The 22,391-nt window shown below is 30.8% G+C and overlaps 2 protein-coding genes and 1 long non-coding RNA gene across 4 annotated transcripts in view; 2 read left to right on the top strand and 1 right to left on the bottom strand.

Annotated features, from left to right (window-relative positions):
- LOC147813826 (uncharacterized) overlaps nt 1-15,269 on the bottom strand; it is a 34,778-nt gene extending 19,509 nt beyond the window's left edge. Inside the window, exon 1 of one of the 2 annotated variants that reach the window (XR_015432570.1) lies at nt 15,184-15,269. This is a non-coding gene — a long non-coding RNA (uncharacterized LOC147813826). The remainder of the gene's footprint in view (nt 1-15,183) is intronic. The other variant, XR_015432569.1, reaches the window with a different exon arrangement.
- A 1,458-nt stretch (nt 15,270-16,727) lies between these two features.
- LOC147813825 (uncharacterized) lies at nt 16,728-19,406 on the top strand. Its single transcript, XM_087160128.1, has one exon. It carries the CDS (start codon nt 16,728-16,730, stop codon nt 19,404-19,406), a length of 2,679 nt encoding a protein of 892 aa, XP_087016254.1.
- A 198-nt stretch (nt 19,407-19,604) lies between these two features.
- On the top strand, nt 19,605-21,357 carry LOC147813824 (uncharacterized). The gene has a single exon (XM_087159383.1). The coding sequence runs from the start codon at nt 19,936-19,938 to the stop codon at nt 21,196-21,198; it is 1,263 nt and encodes a 420-aa protein (XP_087015509.1). The 5' UTR covers nt 19,605-19,935; the 3' UTR covers nt 21,199-21,357.
- Nucleotides 21,358-22,391: the final 1,034 nt, after the last annotated feature.

Raw genomic sequence — 22,391 nt, 5'->3', positions numbered from 1 at the left:
AATGGTTACAGCTGGGGTTTCTTTCACAGCTTAAATATTCCGCAATAGTTTGTGTGACTTTCTTGTATCCAACTACATAGTCCAGTCCACCTTGTAAATCGCATGGAAAGATTTTTCATTTTTTGTGTGAAAAATTCAATTTCAATAATACTCCTTATTTCTAAAATATAGTAAAAAAAAAAAATTTCATAAAATTGAAACCTTATAACTTATTTCCCCATTTTATTGCTCTTTTAGGAAGGGCAAGTCATTTATGTAGTTTGTTTTTAATATGAACCTTTTTATACGTTGCAAAAGAAAGCACCATCCTATTTCAAGCGAAAATAACTTTTTTTAATAATAAAAGATAATTGTAGGTTTTCCTGTTTTTGACATGGATCGAAAACTATTATTATGTTTCATTATTATTTTTATACGTGAATAGCTATTTGGTTTCTACATTTTTCTGGAAAATGGTTTCTTATACCAAATGTTTTTAAAACTTTATTTTGACCATTCATAAGACAAGGGAATTCCTAGATCAAGCATTTAGACAAACAAGCTTTCATGGACATCTTTTTGATGCGTTCTTTCCCTCGAGTTAAGGTGGCTCAGGGGATTGAGTGCTCACCTGCCTATAAAGTTATCCAAGTTCGCATCCCAACACTAGCTAGTCGATACAAATTCTGCTCTTGACTCGCTCCAACCTCAGTGCCGACTTAAAATATCCTCAGTGGGGTAGATGGATCACGTGATAGAATCCTCATGGTGTCTGGCTAACGTGGGGAGTTTTTGTCTCATCAAATTGAACTTTTAACCTTATACAATCCAAACCTTTTAAAAAGCCAATTGAATTTAGAAAAGTATAAATATTTTACCGAAGTCTGATGAATTTAATCCACATAAAATTAAATAGTGACTAAATATTTAAAAGCAAAAATAAAATGATAAAGATCGGTAGTTCTCGCAAATTCGAGTGACACATATGAGATAAGATATAATAAAAACATTCATAAACAGATATGTGTCGTGTGAAATTTATTCATTATTTAGACAAAAAATTCTGTTACTTCGTCAAGAATATTATATTAAATATAAAAAACATAAAATTTAAATAAAACATCTAAAGGAACTATGCTTTTATTTGCATGATAGTTTGAACTATCTATTTCTGCCAATAGACTACCTAATACATTCATTCCTATTTGGAAATTCTAATGTGCACCATGGATTTGTATAGAAGCTGCTCAGAACATTTAATTAGGGTAGTCCAGCTGATGTTTCCTAGCAGAGGGGCATGTGGTCTAACTCCAGTCTAATTTCCGGCATCCAACATTTGGAAACCGTTAATGGAAGCGCCTGTTTTAATTCACATTGCTCTTCGACACTTGAAATATCTAGGTTTCAAGATTAATGTGTTTAATCTGAAACTATTCCTAATGCGGGCAAGTCTGGTTAATAACAGATCGGGTCGGGAAAACATGCCCTTTTGCCCTACTTGCTTCGGAAAGTGTGATAATTATAAAATGCTTGTTGAAGTGCAAAGAAGAGATGTCGGTAATTTGAATTTTATAAGGATTACCTAAAGGCTAATAATAGTCCCCGAGTGACTTAATAATACTGCAAAATAGCTTAAGTTTTAGATTTTAAAATCTGTATATTGATTTAATAAAGTTAAGTTAAAATTGTTTCTGACAATCACAACGTACATGCTATGTACTCAAAGATAGGTCTTATATATATATATATATATATATATATATATATATATATATATATATATATATATATATATATATATATATATATATATATATATATATATATATATATAAGACCTATTTATGATTATTTTTTTATGAGTAGCCGCCGTTATTATAGTGTATGATGTTACTTGATATAGCGAGTGAATAAAGAAAGAAAAGAAAGAAGGGTAAAATAAAGCAAAATATTTTTAAAAATAATGGGCTTTGTTTTTAAGGAAAAAAAAACAAAAAGTTTTTTTATTATTAAATTTGACTTTGTAGAGACAAGATAGTTCTGTTTGCTATGATATAATAATAATTTAAGTTCATGTATATATTAGGGTTTAAAGTCAAAATACAATAGCTTCACCCTGCTTAAGTGATAGGTAATCGAAGAAAGTATCGACTTAGTTTGAAGGTAGAACAACTTTCTTATTGGTTTTCATTAATGGGTTAAAATACGCAACAAAAATTACTACTGAGTAAGTGTAACTTCCTGTCCTAATTACTTTTCGTGAGTTAACAATATATTAAAAAATAATTAAGGTAATATGCTCTAGGAGTAAGTTTTATGCGCATTAAATTGCTCGTAAAGCTTCTTTAAATAGTTAAGTAAGTTAAGATTCTTGGTCTGTAGTGGTGAATAAGTTTTTATGTAAATGTTTGGAGTTCAAAATTAACACTCCAATTCATTACTATTAGAGTACTTTTTAAATATCTACTTTTAATTGCTTTATAAGTTCGAGTGAAACGTTATTGCAAATCAGCAAAGCTCTTTGGCTACTATTTCGAAATATGTTGTCTACTAAGTATCTAACCCAGTGATTCTCAACCTTTTTTGGGGGGCGGCACACTTTTAACGATTTTGAAATTTGACGGCGCACAATGAAAAAAATTAGTTTAAAAGTTGTTTACTTACCTATGTTAAATAGTTTGTGATAATAATTTTGAATGTGAAATAAAATAATATGTACTACAAAAGAACGTTTATTAAGGGTTTATCTTTCGACTAATTTTTTATTAATTAGTAACAGTTATTTTTTTTGCTAGTTATTAATTGTTAGCTTGTTTTCTATAGCTATTAACAGTTATTTTTATGTGATTTCTTGTTAACTAGTTTTTTTACTGATTATTAATTGCTCGCTTATTTTTTTGTCAGTTATCCTTTGCTAATTTTTTATAACTATTAATTGCATAGCTTACTTTAATGATTAGATTTATTTCCGTTTGAAAGTTAATATTTAGCTTGCTTTCCTTTGTTAATTAATAATTTTAATAATCATTAAATTTCCTACTTATTTCAAAATTTTTTAAAATTGTCAAAGACAGTTTAAGCACTTCCTTCTTATTTTAAAATTGTCAGAGACAAGACAATCGCCGACAAAGATGTTCACGCGGTTAAAGCGTGGAAAAATTATAAAATGTATCTATATATATATATAATATTTTATATATACACACTTTTCTTTAATTTAAACTTTACTCGTAATAAAAAAAAGCATTATAATTTTTATTGTATCATTTCTAAATTTTGGCGGCATATTTTCAGAATTTGGCGGCACACGAAAGTGCCGCGGCACAGTGGTTGAGAATCACTGATCTAATCCATACCACTCAGCGTTTTCAAAAACATATAGTATTAAAGTCAATCGAACAACATCACTAGTATTAACTATATTATTTAATTATAATTAGTACTTAGCTAAAACTTAAATGTTTGTTTAGTTTAAACCAACCATTTGTGTAGATAAATAAAAAACTAGAGATAGCAATAAAAATTTAAATTAGGACACTTAAAAAGATTTTTTTCTAATTTATTTAAAGCTAAATTTATGCATTGATAAAAACCTTGAATAATAGTATAATATGGAAAAAAATAAATTGTTAGAATTAAGTTGCGTAATTCTTCATGAGTAATCACAGATATCCTTTTTATTATTTATTCGCATAACCATGTGCCAAACAAGAAGCGTGTTTTTGTTTGGTTAATGGTTATGCAAGCATTAAAATTAAACTCAGATATATTTTATTTAACTATTTAATTATTTAAGTGGTAGCAACAATTGATTACATTAATTTTTTGTATACATGATATAAGTTTGCATATTGCAAAATATTTTATTTTTACAATTAATCTGGTAGCCACTTTTATTCATTCAAATTCGATTCTTGTTTTAATAACTTTTATGTAAAATGATTTTGTCCCAGCAGCAAAATAACTTGAGCCCTCATTAGTCCAATATTCATGAATCTTGGTTTAATAAGGGTTCGGAGGGCCGTTATTTTTCCAATATTGGTCCTACGTACACCCTTGTGCAAATTAATTGAAACAAACTCAATAAATTCAGAAAACTAAGAGAAAATGCTATTTTATTTAAATTTATACAAACTTAAAAATTTTTAGTACATAATATGATCTCCACGACACTTTATTAACATTTGGACACGATTCGGCATGGATTACACTAATTTTTTACATTCATTTACAATATTTGTGTCCTTGTACCACACATGAATTAACGCCGTGATTAGCTTCTCCATAGTTGTACAGTCCATATTTAATAGGCGATTCTTGCATATGGCCCAGAGATTCTCAATTGGGTTGATATCCGGAGAGTTCCCTGGCCATTCCAATGTCTCAATTTGACAATCAATGTCTCAATCAGACATGAATTTCTTGACAATTTTGGACGTATGGCAAGGAGCTAAATCCTGTTGAAAAATCCCTGTTCCATCAGGGTATCGTTTCTTCAACTCTGGAACAACTTTTTTTACCCAGAATAGTAATGTACTGCTCAGAACGCATCATACCGTCAATAGGCTGCAAAGGTCCAATCCCATTGTAACCGAAATAACCCCAAAACATCTTCTTTAAAAAACACAAAAAAAAAAGTGTTTCAATTAATTTGCACAAGGGTGTAGAATTGTCCGATTCACCCGATATTTCATATTATATTCATAATTCTGCCAATATAGGCCATTCTAGGACCAATAATCAAACATTTCTCGGAGCATGTTTCCTTATAGGACCTATATTGAGCCAATTTTGGATCCAACTGTGGCTAAGGTAAAATTGTTGCCAGGTGACTACCATTATATGATTTTGACTACGTTAAATGATTTTGACGAACCATACACATACTTGCCAATTTGTTCCAATTTATCGGAATATTTTTATTTGCATATTCAGAGTGGTGGTAAATTTTATAATTTAAAATTTTATTATTGGTTGCACTGGGCGTATATTCTAGAGGTACTGAACTGGAGATTGATCGTTCTCTGGTTAAGATCAAAATTATAATCTGTGGATGAATGAATGGGTCCGTCCTATAATCGGGCTGGGATGTGTGTGTGGCTGAAGTTGTGTTCTTGGCCGTAGATCGTGCCATTGAAAAACAAGAAGCGTACCATTAGCCTTAAATTCACTTGGTTTCCCCAAGCAGGCTCGCTGGCATTGGCAAGCGACATGAGAAACAACAACTATTGGTTAAATAAATTAAATTTAGAGTGATTTTTTTCACCACGACATACAAACGTTTTAAATATATATGTATATAAAATCTATTAATACAGGTCAGAATCTTTTAAGTGAGGGCAAAATTAAGTAAACTACGTTTAACTGTGTGTGTGTGTGTGAGAGAGAGAGAGCGATAAAAAATGTTAAACAAAAATATTTAAATAAAATTTATTAGCTGCCACGAGCATAATAACCAGAAAAAAGCTACTAATTATTTTGATGATATTTAATGTGAGGAATGAATTTTTTTTTTTCAATGATCGTTTTATCAATAAAATTCATAAAATAATAGGTTTTATGTTAAACAGTTGAATTCGTAGGCCTGGAGTGGCATCGTGTTTAGTTTTGTGTTTGTTTTTGGTGCATACACAAGCCAAAAGTGAATAAATAAGTTGAACTGTAGTTTGAACTAAATAACTCTTTTTAATAATAGTTTGAACTAAATAACTCTTATAAACGCTGATAATAGTTATCAGAGAAACATAAGTCGTTATTCATGAATTCGGTCATTTTATTTTGAATTGAAAAGTTCGACGAGAAATACTAATGTAATTTTTTTTTTTTTTTTATGAAATGTGCCATTTCTTTTTTGCAAAAAGCTTTTCATAAAAATAACCAAATTATCAAATAAATTATGGTTTACTGCTGTGTGATATAAATTTAATTACAAATTTAAAAAAAAAATCTTTAATGATTTAAAAAAAATTTAAATCTCGGAATCTCGCTTTGACCCATAAATGGAACCCTAGGATCCCGCGGAACACCATTTGGGAACCACTGAGTTAGAGCTTATATTCAATTTTTGTTTTTTCGTAATTCTAGTAGACATTTCTTAAGTGGAAAAAAACATACACTCTTAAAATATTTGTTATAGTTAGAGGGCCCTAATTCCAGAAGACAAATCAGGTACTGAGACTCACCATTTTTTTTAAAGTATTGGCTATGGTACGAGGCACTTTATAAAAAGACGTCTGGAGGAGCTAATCAAAATTGAAGGTGGCGGTGGAATCGTTGGTACCTTTGAATTCGACCAGGACGTGCGTTTTGAAGAACGTAGATTGCCAAGGTATCTTGTCAAGGTGGAGGAGTTTTCAATGATTTATGATGTCGAGTCCGTAATGTTCTGGAAAGTTTAATCCATGTGTCATTACAATACACTCAACTGACGGACTGAGTTCAAGAATTCAGTCACTTGCGTATAGATAGTTGTTGATGACTTTGTAGTTGAAAGAATCAATGAACTCGGTCCCAGTAATGAAAAGTTTTTATAAGCTAACTGACTGCCTTTTGAGAAATAGAATAAAGCTTTAAACTTCTAGTGGTTCTCCGTGTCAGTGGCGTACGCAAGGGAGGGGTTTAGGGGTTTAAACACCCCCCTTGAGCTCAGACAAAATGGCAAAAATAAACATTTTTGTAGAAATTATGCGAGCTATTATTTTTTAGGACTATATATTTTTACTTGCCTTATGCCTACTTTTTTTTTCTCACGGTATTCTGAGGAATACCGTGAGAAAAAAAAACATTTACTATAATAGGGTTGTACTTTTGAAACCAAAATCACGTGATATATATATATATATATATATATGGGTCATTCTCACGAAAACTGTCATTTTTCAGTTCATAAAATCCCGAAAAAGTAAAGTGAATAAAAAGCTCTGAAACTTTTTATATTAATAGAAATATGTAATGGCATTATAAAGAAAGTATATATCCTATAAAATATACTTAATATTTAAATTAATTTTTTAAATAATTAATTTATAATTAATTAATTTATAATAATTAATAATTAATTAATTTAATAAATAAATTAATTAATTTAATAAATAAATTAATTAATTTAATAAATTTATTTATTATTTTTTAAATTTATTTTTCAAATTAATTAATAAGTAAATTAATTATTTTCACTGTTTAAAAAGTGAAGGAATGACTCTAATAGTGAGGGAATGATATTTTATTTTAATACATGTTTTTATCTAAGTTACATCTACCTAAAGTTTGAAAATGATAGCATACTAAGTATATCTAATATTTATTATAATTTACTCTTATATATTTAATAGTTTTTACAGGTTTGGGAAATAAAATTGGCTGGCACGATTGAACAAAAAAAAATTTAATAATATACTCATCTTGAATCATTCCCTAACTTTATACACTAGTGAGGGAATGACGAATTCAATAAAATTTAAAAATAACAGTTAGGCCTAATTAATTTCTGAAGTCAATCACATACAATTATATTCATACAAGAAAGCAACATATAATTATCCACTTTCTCGATGAAGTTGTATTTTATTTTACTCTAAAAAATGACATGAGGGAATGACAAATGTAAAAAATTTTACCTGGTTTGATTCATTCAAATTTATTCCACAGCAAGGCTTCTTTAAGTTGAAGATGGAAACTTACTGCAATTTTGTTCTATGATACCAGTTGTTAACTTCTGAAGTTTTTATTAAAATATTTTTATTCTAAGAAGATTGCAGGTGATAAGAGCATTGTTGTGAGGGAATGACGCGAAACACTGGGGACAAAGTTTAAATTAGTGCTGTGTTAATATTTTTATCAGAAATTAAATTTAAAATTGATTTTCTGAATTCTATATTTTAGTATTCTGAAATAAAAAACACGAATTTGTAAAAATTTTTTTTTATTTCAGTAACAATTTTTTTCTTTTTTTAAATCAGCAGTGGGGACAAGTGAGGGAATGACATATTGGTATATTTTAATTACCTAAAATAAATAAAAAATAAAAATTGATAATTTTATTTTTATTCTTTTGTTAGCTTGCATTCTGAAGGACACTTTCCCTGAATTTTTTTTTCGTAAGCTGTAAAACAAACATAAAATATACTGGGGACATGAAAATGACTGTTTTTGTGAGAATGACCCATATATATTTGCTGTTCTTGGATCTTTAGGATGTCAAAATGCCAGAATTGAAAATTTTTTAATTACTTTGAGAAAAAATTACGACCTGAAATTAGTGAGGTGACAGCATCTAGTACCAAAGTTTTTATGTTGTACAGAAATGTGATACTTCCGTTGAAGAAAACGTTTCTAGCATAACAAAATCTGATGAATGTGAAAGTGGCCCTCAAAGTGTTACTTCCCACCCATATGACATTGGACTATTTTCAGAAGATATTACATTATGTTCTTGAACTTAAAAAATCAAATCAAAATTTAACTGAACAATGTTGTTTAAATAAAAAGTCAAAATTGTCTAGCTGTCTAAATTAGGGAAATAATAGTGCTTTATTACAGACTCGAATTTCTTTTAGTAGTTTCAGAAAATTATGAACACCCCCCTTGAAAAAATTCTGCGTACGCCCCTGCTCCGTGTCTTTCTTAAGAAGAATCATAAGTGTTCTGCGTCGGTAAAAATGGAGCACGCCGAACTGTTTCCTGAAATGAATTGAATTTTATTTCTTAAAAGTGTATATATAATACTGTAACAGGCTTGTTTTCCGAATTCCTTGATAAGATACTTAACCTGATTTAGTGTATTGAATCGATTGATACGTCATGTCTGTATAAAAGAGATGAAATTGCTCTATTCACTGATAATACCAATTTCATACGAGCCACGAACTCCTTACTTTGCATAAGCGCTGCATTATCTGAATTATGTCTATTGTTCTTCAAAAAATGAAAAAAAATCATAGCACAAGCATTTTATTATTAAGATTTATTCTGCAGAAACACGATTGTTCTATTTACCAAAACATATAAACGTTTTGCTTATTGCTGAACGGTTTAGAAAAGAGGTTCTATCAGGCGCAGTAAGCAAAAGGTTAATAATCTTAATATTTATATTGATATGAAAAGTCAAATCTATGTGCGTTTTGAAAAATAAAGTTATAGGTAACAGAAGGAAATTTCTACTTGGCATAAACAAATATTGCACTACCACTTTCATGCGTACGCCACTTCTATGGCTGGACACTAATGGGTTAAGACCATGGTTGAAAAAACAAAACGAAAAACAGCCTAAAAATACTTGGGAAGCTGTTCTAAAAGCAATTGCATCTCTTAAAGCCACTTAATATTTACTACTTACAGGGACTTACAAGAAAACAGGACATGGACCATGGAAAAAATGCATAGGTGTAAAGATGACCGGATTGATAAAATAAGCGCCAAAATATATACACCTAAAAATATGTAGGAACAATTCCTGTGTGCAAAGGACAAAACTTTACTATGAAAGTTTTAAATATCAAAAAATTATGTATGTATTGTGAATAAAATGCGTATAAATAAGCATTTTATTCTGCACACTTATTTACGCTGCACATTGGAAAGGCTTTAAAGAAAGTATTATGCATTCAGAACAGGCAAGGTAAGCTCGTGAATGGTAGACAATCTATAGGTCGTTAATAATTACGTAATGTTCGATATTCTAAAAGTTCTCAGTCATTTAAAAATGATATAACCTTTTGAATTTTCAACCGATTTACTTTAAAACTTAACAGCTTGTCTTTGATAAATTTCAATCGACACTAAAAGAGCTATAATATACAACATTATTGAAATTTTATGAGAGTTTTGTGCAAAATTAAATGCACTTGAATAAACAGTTCCTTATAAAATCCGTAGAAATAATACCGGTCTAAACAAATAGTTTCTTTGGAAAGAATTTAGATTAAGAGTTAAGAGGAAATGGCAGCGTTTAGAAGGGAAGGCGGCTTTTGAACTGCTAAAACCAATAATTAATTTCTGAGAGACAGAAACTTTATCGGATGTAAAGAATATGTTATTAACAACTTTTCCAATTTCCTGAACTGCATAATTTCGACAGTGTCTGCGAGTAAGTTGTTGGCATTACGTAATCGTTGAACAGCAGAAAATGATTCCAGTAATAGTGCTGTTGACTTCTTGGGCGATCCAATTTCAAATTCTCTCCAAAGGAAATTTTCACTTTTCCATTTTTCGTTATGTGTACTTATCGATATCTTCTCTGACAGAATCTATGTTGTCGTAACTAATGGTTCGGTTATTTTCTAGAAGCTATTTTCAGAAGCCATCAATGCACTTTATAATTCGAGGAGGCGGCACTAGTCTTTTAAATATTCAGTGAACTAGACTATGTGCTTAGGCATGTGGCAATTAGAAACTTCTGATGAGCTTAGAACGAAAGAGTTATAGAATTTTTACCCACCCTTTTCCTTTTCACGGTAATTGGATCTTTACGCAGTCATGTGATCTTCGAGATGTGTCGAAAGGATATCAGTTAATGCGTTTGGCAACCGTAGTTCGTGCTATCAAAGCGAATAAAATGAAACTCTTGTAATCTTTATTTTCCGATGAATGTTTGATGAAAATGCATAGTTTTAAAAAATTCTAATTCCTGTACTGCATATTTTCAGTGTAGATGTCTTGAGATTAAACTATTGAAATGTTTCAGTAAATGCATAATTATATAAAGTTCATGATAAAGGTCTGTTATAATAAAGGTAGGTAGGTCATAATGAAGGGTATAAAGTCTTATGCTGATTGTCATAATTCATTTTTATTTTATTGTTTGGTTTGAAGGAGAAGTTTAATAATACAAGAAATGAAATAAGCAAGATTGTTCCAAACGCAATTCTGAGCTATGAATAAACCGATCAAAATGTTGTAAAAATAGTAAGCAAAAAATAGTAAATAGTTAAAGCAAATAAACCATGCGAGGGCGAAGAAAAAAAAGTCCGAATCTGAATTAGGCGAATCTCTGGAATTTGTTTCCCTCCAGGAACAGGTATTGCAGTCACATGGTTGAATACTCCAATTAGTATGGAATCTAGCAACGACGAAAATTGAAATTTTAAATTCAAAATTTTAAATTAAAACGGAAACGGCTATTCTTCTTTGAACTAAACTGGATTTTAGGGAAGTTTGAAACCAATTTGTATTAATAATATTTGCATAAGAAAAAAAAACTGTAAAGGTGAAGGATGTTTGAAATTAAAACAAAAAATTAAAATTGTTTTCAATAATTATTTTTCTTTAACAACATTATTAATATTAAATTTGTTTTTAGATTTATTGATGATTTAATTATCTTTAATTTTCAAGATTATACAATTTTGTTAAATAATATTTACCTCTAGGAATTAATCTTGCTCCGTAATCATGATTATAATATTAATTTTAATTTTTTGGATTTGGTATTAAAAAAGAAGAAAATATCTACTTTGTAGATATATACTATAAAAGAAATAATTTTAATTTTAATATAAATAAACTAATTACTTGGAATTCTAATGTTTCGAAAAGCATCTATTTAAATACAATTTTTAATGAATTATTTTTCCTTAACACGAATTTTGCTTTATCGTGAAAGTACTTTTGCACATTTTTCTAAAGCCCATATTTAATGACAATTTAACACATACTTAAATAAAAAATGATCGATTTTTCTGTCATGAAAATAAGATCCTCAAGAAAAGAGACTTCGGGAATGACTCTTGGTTTTATATTAGGAATGACCAGAAAAGTTACTATCGAAATGACCGGAAAGTTGTCTGTGACATTACGACTAGCCATGGATCATAAAAGGAGAGGCGAGACTTAATATGTTGGCTAAAGTGTAATAAAGAGTGTCCAGGCGTAAATCTAATATTGAAGATTCGTACAAGAGCAAACCTAATTGTCTGCTGTCAACCTAGACAAGCAAAATCACAGGGTGGTAAATGCACAATGAATCTAGGTTTTGTTCAGATTGAAAAAAATTTCATTTAATTAATTATTGCAAAATATTACCTTTTTTTTCTTAAATTCTTCAGAACCATACTTTATATACTTCAATGATTAATTTGAAATTAAGTTACTATTTATTTAAAAAATTATCACACTAAGAAATTCACTTTATTTATACTTGCAATCTATCAGTTTTCTCGATAATGATAAACGTTTTATTTTTTAAAGCATATTTTTTTTTATCCAATGTAAAATTAAAAACAAATATTTTATTTCCATAAATAGAGCAGGAGGAAAACAACGTTATTTCAATATAAATATGTATTTAAAGGAGCCAAAACATTATTTTTAGCTGAAATATAATTGTAATTTAATTATCATAAGCGAATGTCCCTATGATTTAAGATCTATGATTGGAAAAAAAAAGAGAAATTGAGATATGAAAATACAACTAGCTACTTTCTGCCTAAGTAGCCAGAAATTTCATTTTTATCTAGCTTACTTAATATGTTTATCAATAAATGACAGTTGTTTTTTTAATTAATTAATTAATTTTTTTAAACTACAGCCTACAGTTTGCAACAACAGCATGGTGCCGTCATTAGTAAAAAATAATGGACTTTTTTACACATATTTACATAGTAGTTAAAATATGGTAAAATACAAATAAAAATTATTTAATGAATTAATATGCATTCTTTCAGTTTTATACGCCATGTAAATTCAAAAACCTTATTAAACATGCGTTTAAAAATCATTGGAAACATTTTATAGAATAGATTATTTGAGAGAAATTACTGCACTGTACAAGAGGAATGTCCTTTAGGTGAACCATTCTATTCTTATTATCTTACGTTTATAACTGAAAATAACGAATTTGTAAATGTTTTTGTTGACCGCAAACCATTTTTCCGAAAATCTACAATTTAGCTTGGCGAGAAATTTTTAATAGTACATAACCACAAATTAGAGGCAGAAGAAGGCGCACTTATCGACGGTGGGACTGTCGTCAATCTGGTGATCTTGGCTTCCTTTTTTGGGACATAAAACCTTATTTACTTCTACGAAGTTTCAAGACTCTAAATGCATTAGGAAGTGAGATATCAGAGATTTTCTCTTCTACAAAAACGTTACGTAACTGTCGTCAATCTGGTGATCTTGGTTTCATTTTTTGGGACATAAAACCTTATTTACTTCTACGAAGTTTCAAGACTCTAAATGCATTAGGAAGTGAGATATCAGAGATTTTCTCTTCTACAAAAACGTTACGTAACTGTCGTCAATCTGGTGATCTTGGCTTCCTTTTTTGGGACATAAAACCTTATTTACTTCTACGAAGTTTCAAGACTCTAAATGCATTAGGAAGTGAGATATCAGAGATTTTCTCTTCTACAAAAACGTTACGTAACTGTCGTCAATCTGGTGATCTTGGTTTCATTTTTTGGGACATAAAACCTTATTTCTCTTCTAAATCTAAAATGTCTGGAGGGTGCATTCTACTATGATGGAGATAGGTGGGTTTTTCAGGAGCGTAGACTGTGAGTCCGAATTCTTTAATGAGCTGGTGCAGTTGTCTTCCAAGTTTTCATACCTGCCAACTCTTCCGGATTTTCCTGAAGATTTTATTTTCATATTTAAAGTGGTAGCAATACTCATGTTATCTCAATTAACTTTTTGAATTATTATGATAATTATAAATAAGTTTGACCACCACTACATATAAATAATTATAATAAATATATAAAAGCGTAATAATATTTCCCAAGCGAATTTCAACGGGATCAAAATATAAATATATTTTTGAGTCAGATTGTTTTTCGTTTAGTGTTTTACTACCACTCTGAAATTCTATTCTCGGAAAGAGTGAAAGTTGGCAGGTATGCATTAGGAAGTGAGATATCAGAGATTTTCTCTTCTACAAAAACGTTACGTGATGAACTATTTTGCTTTTGAAACGTAAATCAAGCACCTTTTGCTTATACAGATTGACATAGTTTCATCTCAAAATCATAAAAAAAAATTTCAATTTGGTTGTGCAGAGTAGTCATTATGGAATAACATAAATAAGGAAAATTAATATTGAAAATTGAGGAGGAATCCAATTACATATTAAATTCTATTGCACAATTTTCCACAAAATTGATTTTTTTTTGTGAAAGATTACTGCGAAATACATTAGAAATTAAACTAAAAAAATATTGTATTGATGTGACTAATGTTGTTGAATTATCAGGGAGGCCACTGTCTGGAAAAATTTGAAATGCAGTGGCACATATTTTAAAAGATCATCACGTAAAATTCACGTTTTAATTCCACGTCTAAATTACGAATTTTGTACATTAAGATTGTCTCATCTTGGCAGCGCACCGGAGTAAAAACTGATAACAATAAATTTCATTTTTTAGCTCTTTTCTGGGAATAATAAAAATCCATAACTACCAATTGTTTTTAACGGATGCAATTTTTATATTGAATTGCTTCTTTGCCATGATTAATTTCCTTACAGTGAATTGTTATTGTTGAGAATCGATTAACTCCTCCCGAATATTATCTAATATTGCAGTATTTCTTTTACCAGTATTTTCACTTTTCCCGGCGTGAACGTGTTAATTGAGTCACGCAGTTTTATTGCTTAAATTTTTTTCAACCGGTTTAGATATATTAAGTCGATTGTAAATACCTTAAATTATATTATTAAAATTAAAGTGGTGGTATCAAAGTTTCCTAAATCTTTTTTTAAAATGAAACTACTTTAAAATAAAACTACTTTCTTTCAAAATGAAATGAACTTTTTTATTAAATTTAAATATATAAACAAATAAAAAAACATCTTATGACAGTTTCTTTTTGCATGTTTTTAAATTTTCCATGCAAAGTGATGCCTGCAGTGTTTTATACTATTACTATAAACAAAATATCCCTTTGCAAGCCTTGAAGTCGGTCGAAAACGATACGCCCACTTTATGTAAGAGAAGCAGGGAATTATTTTTTTATAGGGTTGGCAACTGATGCGCATCAGTTGCCAACAATTGCAAAATATTATATAGAGTGGTAGACAAATAAAAACTAAAGCCTTCAAAATTTTTAGTCCTTCATCAACATTTGAGAGATGAATCTCCCACACCATGTGAGAGATATGAATAAAGAAGCGTTTCATTCAATTTTTTCATCATTTACATTTAGAATTGTGGAAAGAACTTGACATCAAATCATATATTACAAGAATTATACATTAAAACATAAACTTACCCACCACTGGAAGGAAATTTTCCAAAAAACGTAGAAAGTTGGCAGCCTTGCTTATTAGTATCTGTTCCCGTCAAGTAACAATTTTCTTCTTACGTAGAAGTAACGACGCGCATGCGCACTGCCAAAAACAAAAAAAGAACTGAATATTAATATTCATTCGATGTTTAGAATTTCATGTAGCTGTTGAGCTTTAAAAATGTAATCTCTTTTCTTTTCTCTTATTAAATACTTAAAATATTCTTAGATTTGACTGTTGAATTAGAATTGAGTTGATTTCCTCTTAATCGAATTTTTAGAATTACTTTGATCATTTCCTGATAGAATTTATAAAATCAGATTTTATAGATGAACCACCGTTAGCATTTGGTGCATACGCCGCGAAACAACATTCTTGTTGTTATAGATTGTTTCGATTTCGGATTGATCAGGAAGTGTAAAGAAAAGAAAGGTAGGAAGATTTGATAATTTGATCTATATGAAGATTTAGATAATTTGATGCTTCAAATTTAAAGTAGTTGTTAGTTGTTTTGTTGAAAGTTGTTTTGTTTTGATTGTGTGATGCAGTATTTGTTTACATATTTACTAAATATTGAAGCATCATACAAATTATAAATTTGATTGTTAGTGTTGATAAGAATTTTTAAAATATGGAAGAATGAACTAAACAGAGAAAAATTAGAGGCGTTTTGCGTTCTAGCATAACAAAATATATTAACAAATTAGAACAAGAATTTGATGAAATAAATACTGATACTGAACTAGAACAACATTTAGATTTTTTGACTAGTAGATTAAAACAAATAAATGATTTAGATAATACTATACAATCTCTAATTGTAGATGAAAATGATTTTGATGCAGAAATTGAATCTGCAATGGAATATGGTCAGAAAATTATTTTATGGAATTCGAAACTTTCTTCTAAGATAAAATCCTTTCTTCGTAATGCAACTGCTAATAATTATGATAGGGTAAATTTAATTCAGGCACAAGAACATTCCAACAATACTATAGCCACAGAAGTTTTGAATCGGAAAATAAACAATAATGTTAAACTTCCTAAATTATCGATAGAAAAATATTATGGAGATCCGTGTGTTTGGATAGAATTCTGGAATCAATTTCAAAGTACAATTGACAAAAATGAAACATTATCTGTAATAGACAAATTCTCGTATTTAAAATCACTTTTAGGAGGTGCTGCTGCTAATGTTGTTAATGGGTTTTCGCTTTCTGAGGAAAATTATGGAAAAGCTGTTAAACTATTAAAAGAAAGATTCGGTAGAGATGAATTAGTTATAAATGCTCATATGAACAAATTGTTAAATCTCTATCCTGTTAAAGATGCTAATAATGTTTTAGGATTAAGAAAATTATATGACACTTGTGAAATACAAATTCGAAGTTTGGACTCTTTAAAAGTAACTTCCGGAATGTAAGGACATTTATTGTACCCCATTTTGATTAAATTAATTCCTGAAGAATTAGCTTTAAGCTTTAACCGTAGAAAATTAGATAAAGCAAATCTAAGTGATTTTGATGTAATGGAACTGATAAATTTTCTAAAAATTGAAATAGAATGTAGGGAATCTGTTTCATTCCAAAACTCGAGGGTAGATAGAAAGAAAAACTTCATTAATCATAATACTGTCGCAAGACAACAATTTGGCAATTCGCGTGAGTCACCTCGAAATCAAAATCGCCCTTTCAATTCAAATGTAAACAAAACAGTAGAATATTTAGCTCCTGTCACAGAAAGTAATTGTATCTTTTGTAAAGAAACTCATAGTTCGGAACACTGCAACAATGTAAATATTGATGAAAAAAAGGATTTGTTAAAAAAAGAAGCTCGTTGCTTTTTGTGCCTTCAAAAAAATCATAGAATTAGAGACTGTAAGAAAAGGACATTTTGCGATATATGTAATCATAAACACAACAGAACAATTTGCTATCAATTTGGTAAAGCTGAGGATAAAAACGAAACTAAAATTGTTACTGCTATTTCGCAATGCCATGAAGTTTATAAAACTGATTCGTTGATTAAATCCACTATTGGAATTTATTTGCAAACATGTACCGCTATGATTAAATCATCATTAAATGAAGAAACTTCACCTGTTAGAATATTATTAGATAATGGATCCATGCGAACATTCGTTTTAGAAAAAGTTTCAAGAAGATTAAAGCTTCCCATTGTAAGATCGGAAACCTTATCTGTTTATGCCTTCGGAGCTGATGGAGCTCAAGAGAAAATTTATGATGTTGTTAAAATCAGATTAGCTAATAGGGATCAACCTTCTTTAAATATTGAACTTGAAGCTCTAGTCACCGATCAAATATCTGCTACTAATTTACCAGCACCTGATACCAACATTTCTAAAGCATATAAGCAGTTGAGAGGCTTACAGTTAGCTGATTCCTATGACTCTAAAGAAAATAAGATAGAAATTTTAGTTGGAGCTGATTTTTATTTTGACATTGTCAGTGGTAGAATTCGAAGATTGAACGACAAGCTGGTCGCTTCAGAAACCATTTTTGACTGGTGTCTTCAGGGACAAGGAAGCATTTATAAAGATCTATGTAGCTTCAAAATTATCGTCGAAGAAAAATCCATCTCCGATCAACTAAGAGAATTTTGGGAGCTGGAAAACTTAGGGATTAATGGGGACACAGAAACTAAAGATAATGTTGAAAAGGAGATAATGAAGAATTTTGAAGAAAGAATTTCATATGCAAATAATCACTACAAAGTGAAGTTGCCCTGGAAACCTGAATTAAAGAGTATGTTACATAATAATAAGGTAGTCGCCAGTAGAAGATTTCAGTCTTTGAAAAAATCTTTCATCAACGATCCAGTCTATTTTTTTGAATACTACAAAGTTTTAGAAGATTATCAAAAAGAGCACATTATAGAGCCTGTTACAAAGGAAAACGAAACTTTGAATGAAGAGAATTGCTTCTACTTGCCTCACAGAGCTGTGGTCAGAAATGACAAGAGTACAAGTAGATTACGAGTCGTCTTTGATGCATCATCGCATTCTGCTGGACAGATTTCACTAAACCAATGCTTATATACTGGACTTAATTTATTACCTGATCTTTTTCTTCTTTTGATTAGATTTAGACTTCATCCTGTAGCTGTGACTGCTGACATCAAGCAAGCTTTCCTGCAGATTGAAATTGATGAAGAAGACCGAGACTACACCAGATTTCTTTGGAACAAAAGCCCAGACGATTTCAGTCCTGATGAGACCTACCGGATGACAAGGGTTCTGTTTGGTGTGACATCTTCTCCTTTTCTACTTAATGCCACCATAAAACATCACTTGAAGAGGTATGTACAGAAATTTCCTCATACTGTTCAACTGTTAAATAATTCGTTGTATGTTGATGATTGCCTCATAGGCGAAGATGAGGTAGAAAGTGCTCTGACTACTTGTTTAGAAAGTCATGAAATTTTTAAAGATGCTAGCATGTGTTTGAGAAAATGGAAAACAAATACCCCAGAACTGTTTCACAAGTTGAAAGAACATAAATTAGAAGTAGATGACATAACTGATTCTTTTGATCAAACTTTAATACCTTCAAAGGTCCTGGGAGTTGCATGGAATCCCAAGGAAGACTATTTTTACTTTGATACTCGAAATGTTGAATTATTCCTTAAGAAAAATAAGGGGACTAAAAGATATATTTTACAAATTGCAGGTCGCATATTTGATCCTATTGGATACATTGGGCCATTTACTATTCGTATCAAATGCCTGATACAAGAAATATGGTGTTTAGGCTTAGATTGGGATGAGGTTGTACCAAATAAAACCATTGAGGCATTTAATAAATGGTGTGATGATTTAAAGAAATTGAGTAACATTCGATTACCGCGTTACTATTTCTCACATGCATTACCTAAAGATATAGACAATATCCAGTTACACCTATTTTCAGATGCTTCCATCAAAGCTTATGGAACGGTTGCCTATCTAAGAGTAAAGCTAAACGATGGAAACATCATTACTAGTTTTGTTGCCTCTAAAGGACGAGTTGCGCCGTTAAAGATGCTCTCTTTACCTAGATTAGAACTTATGGGAGCACTTTTATCTGCTAGACTGAGTGACAAAATCATAGAAGGTTTGGAATTTCCAGTTGAGCGAATTTTTTGGACTGATTCGTCTATTACGTACTTTTGGATAAGAGGTTCACCAGATAGGTTTAAATTTTCATAAAGAACAGAATTCAGGAAATTCACAAACACAGTAATCCTTCAGAATGGTTTCACTGTCCTGGAACGGATAACCCAGCTGATTTAATATCACGTGGACTTTCGGTTTCAGAATTAGAAAACAGCGACTTTTGGTGGCAGGGTCCACTGTGGCTGAAAGAAGATGAATCGTCGTGGCCAAAATCTTTAGAAACACACAAAGAACTTATTGCAAATCCAGAGACACTAGAAATTCGGAAAGTTTTAACTTTAAACACAAGCGGCGCAGAGAGAACGAAAACATCAACAATTTCCTTAATCGATACTCCTCTTTCACTAGGTTGGTTAGAATTACAGCTTATTGCTTAAGATTTCTTAAAAACTGTAAAGATACAAATAGAAAAAGGGATAATTTAAGTACATTCGAGCTACAAAATGCTACACAGGTGTCAGTAAAATGTGTGCAATCTATAGAGTTTAGCTCTGAGATTAAATGCCTGAAAAACAAACAGCCAATTCCTCAAAATAGCAAAATCATATCATTGAATGTGTTTATGGACGACAATGGACTTATGAGAGTAGGTGGTCGCTTGAAATTCTCCGAGTTAACAGAATCACAAAAATATCAAATGCTTTTACCGAAATCTCATCACCTTACACAATTAATCATCGAACACTTTCATAACAAATCATTACACTCGGGAGTTCAGACAACACTTTATTTGATTAGACAATTTTACTGGATACCTTCTGGACAAGATAGAGTCCGAAGATTCATACATAAATGCTTGACTTGTTTCAAGACTAAGACACAAACTATTAATCAAAAGATGGGTAACTTGCCCAAAGATCGGATCGTACCATCACGACCCTTTGATAAAGTTGGTTTAGACTTTGCTGGTCCCATATTAACAAAACCTAATTTGAAGAGATCTAAGGTTGTAATTAAATCTTACATCGCTATATTTATTTGCTTCAGTACTAAGGCTACTCACTTCGAGGTTGTCTCAGACTTGACAACAGATGCTTTTTTAGCTTGTTTGAGAAGATTCATTTCGAGACGTTCAAAACCGTCGATCATTTGGAGTGATAACGCACCTAACTTCAAAGGTGCAAGAAATGTTTTGAACTCAATGCTTGAACTTTGCCAGTCAAACTCTGTGAAGAACTTTAGTGCTGAAGAGGGAATTCAGTGGCATTTCACACCGCCTACGTCTCCTAACTTTGGTGGACTGTGGGAAGCTAACATTAAATCCATGAAGAGAATACTCTTGAAAGTCACAAAATCTAACTTACTAAATTTTGAAGAACTGACTACGCTCGTAGTGCAGATCGAAAGTATTCTCAACTCACGCCCACTTTCGCCCATGTCATCAGACCCTAACGATCTGCAGCCGTTGACACCAGGACACTTTCTAGTTGGAGCTCCGATTATGTCATTTCCTGAACATCATACTGCTCCAGATTCTTTTTCTCTTTCTTCTAGGTGGAGCCTGATTCAACGTCTGAAAGACAGCGTTTGGAATAGATGGAGCCATGAATACCTGAGTCAACTACAAACACGTTCGAAATGGAATTGTCAACAAGAAAATCTGAAAGTTGATCAACTAGTCCTTCTTAAAGATCCTAGTAAGACAGCAATGCAGTGGAATCTGGCTAGAATTGTGAAAACTTATCCTGGAGAAGACAATCTTGTCAGAGTGGTTGACGTCAAAACAGCTAGAGGAACTTTTCGCCGAGCCATCTCTAACATACTTCCACTACCGGATGATGTTGGACTAACATCCAACGGGGGGCGGGATGTTCCCGTCAAGTAACAATTTTCTTCTTACGTAGAAGTAACGACGCGCATGCGCACTGCCAAAAACAAAAAAAAGAACTGAATATTAATATTCATTCGATGTTTAGAATTTCATGTAGCTGTTGAGCTTTAAAAATGTAATCTCTTTTCTTTTCTCTTATTAAATACTTAAAATATTCTTAGATTTGACTGTTGAATTAGAATTGCGTTGATTTCCTCTTAATCGAATTTTTAGAATTACTTTGATCATTTCCTGATAGAATTTATAAAATCAGATTTTATAGATGAACCACCGTTAGCAGTATCTTCGGAATTTTACTAGAGAATTATTTAGCTAAAATGTTACAAATGACAGGAGGAAATATTTATTTTATTTCAACATGCATGCACTAGTACTTGGGTAGACTATACTTGAGGGTGCCCCCCCCCAAGTTGTGATCGCGATTGATCGGCAAGCTGGGATATGTTGAAAACCAATCGTGATTCTGATTGGTTTAGGTTTTAATCGCGATTCTGATTAGTTTAGAATTTAGCGCTGTTTTTAAATGAAGTTTTGAATGTAATTTCAGAGATCCGTTAGTTCTACTTTGGATACCGGCTGGTAAGGTTATTTTTGCTTCTGGTACTAAAAATGAATACTGTCAATAAGAGAAATCTTAAGTTTCTGTACGATTTTAATAACAATGAAAAAAACAGTGATTGACTGGTGTATGAATGAAGGCTTAATTAGTAATAGATATAAATGTCCTATTTGTGAGTTACCACAGCGTTCCGGGCAAACAAGTATGGCGCCAAACATAAGTCGCCAATTTCGCCAAGGGGCACCCTCAAGTATATTTTTCCCTAGTACTTTTTTCAAAAAGATACTTTAACATCATTGTTATACTTGCTTTCGGGCATTCACTGTTTAAAGAGATATTTATTGTATACTAGCCGCCTAAGGCGGCCAGCTGTCCGCCACGCTAAAGGTTTTCACAAATAAAGTTTTTTGAAACATAGCAGGAAATCTGAAGATTAGTGGACAATTAAAGTATTCCTGTCCTGCAATTTTGTCTTAAATTCCTATTTTATATATTATATAGCTACAACGCTTAAGAAAAAAAAACTAAAATGCTAAATACATGAAAAGAACATGAAAACGAATTAATTTTTTATGGTATTAATTTCTATTTCTATATAATTTTTTATGGTATCAATTTCTATTTCTAT

Source organism: Parasteatoda tepidariorum, chromosome 3 (genome assembly GCF_982258835.1).
Source record: "Parasteatoda tepidariorum strain Cologne lab strain chromosome 3, Ptep-v5.0, whole genome shotgun sequence".
Lineage (NCBI taxonomy): Eukaryota > Metazoa > Arthropoda > Arachnida > Araneae > Theridiidae > Parasteatoda > Parasteatoda tepidariorum.
The sequence above is the reverse complement of the archived record's forward strand: the minus strand, read 5'-3'. Positions and strand labels throughout refer to the sequence as shown.

Coding starts and splice junctions, on each gene's coding strand:
- LOC147813824 (XM_087159383.1), top strand. CDS start 19,936: ATGGACGACAATGGACTTATGAGAGTAGGTGGTCGCTTGAAATTCTCC.
- LOC147813825 (XM_087160128.1), top strand. CDS start 16,728: ATGGAACTGATAAATTTTCTAAAAATTGAAATAGAATGTAGGGAATCT.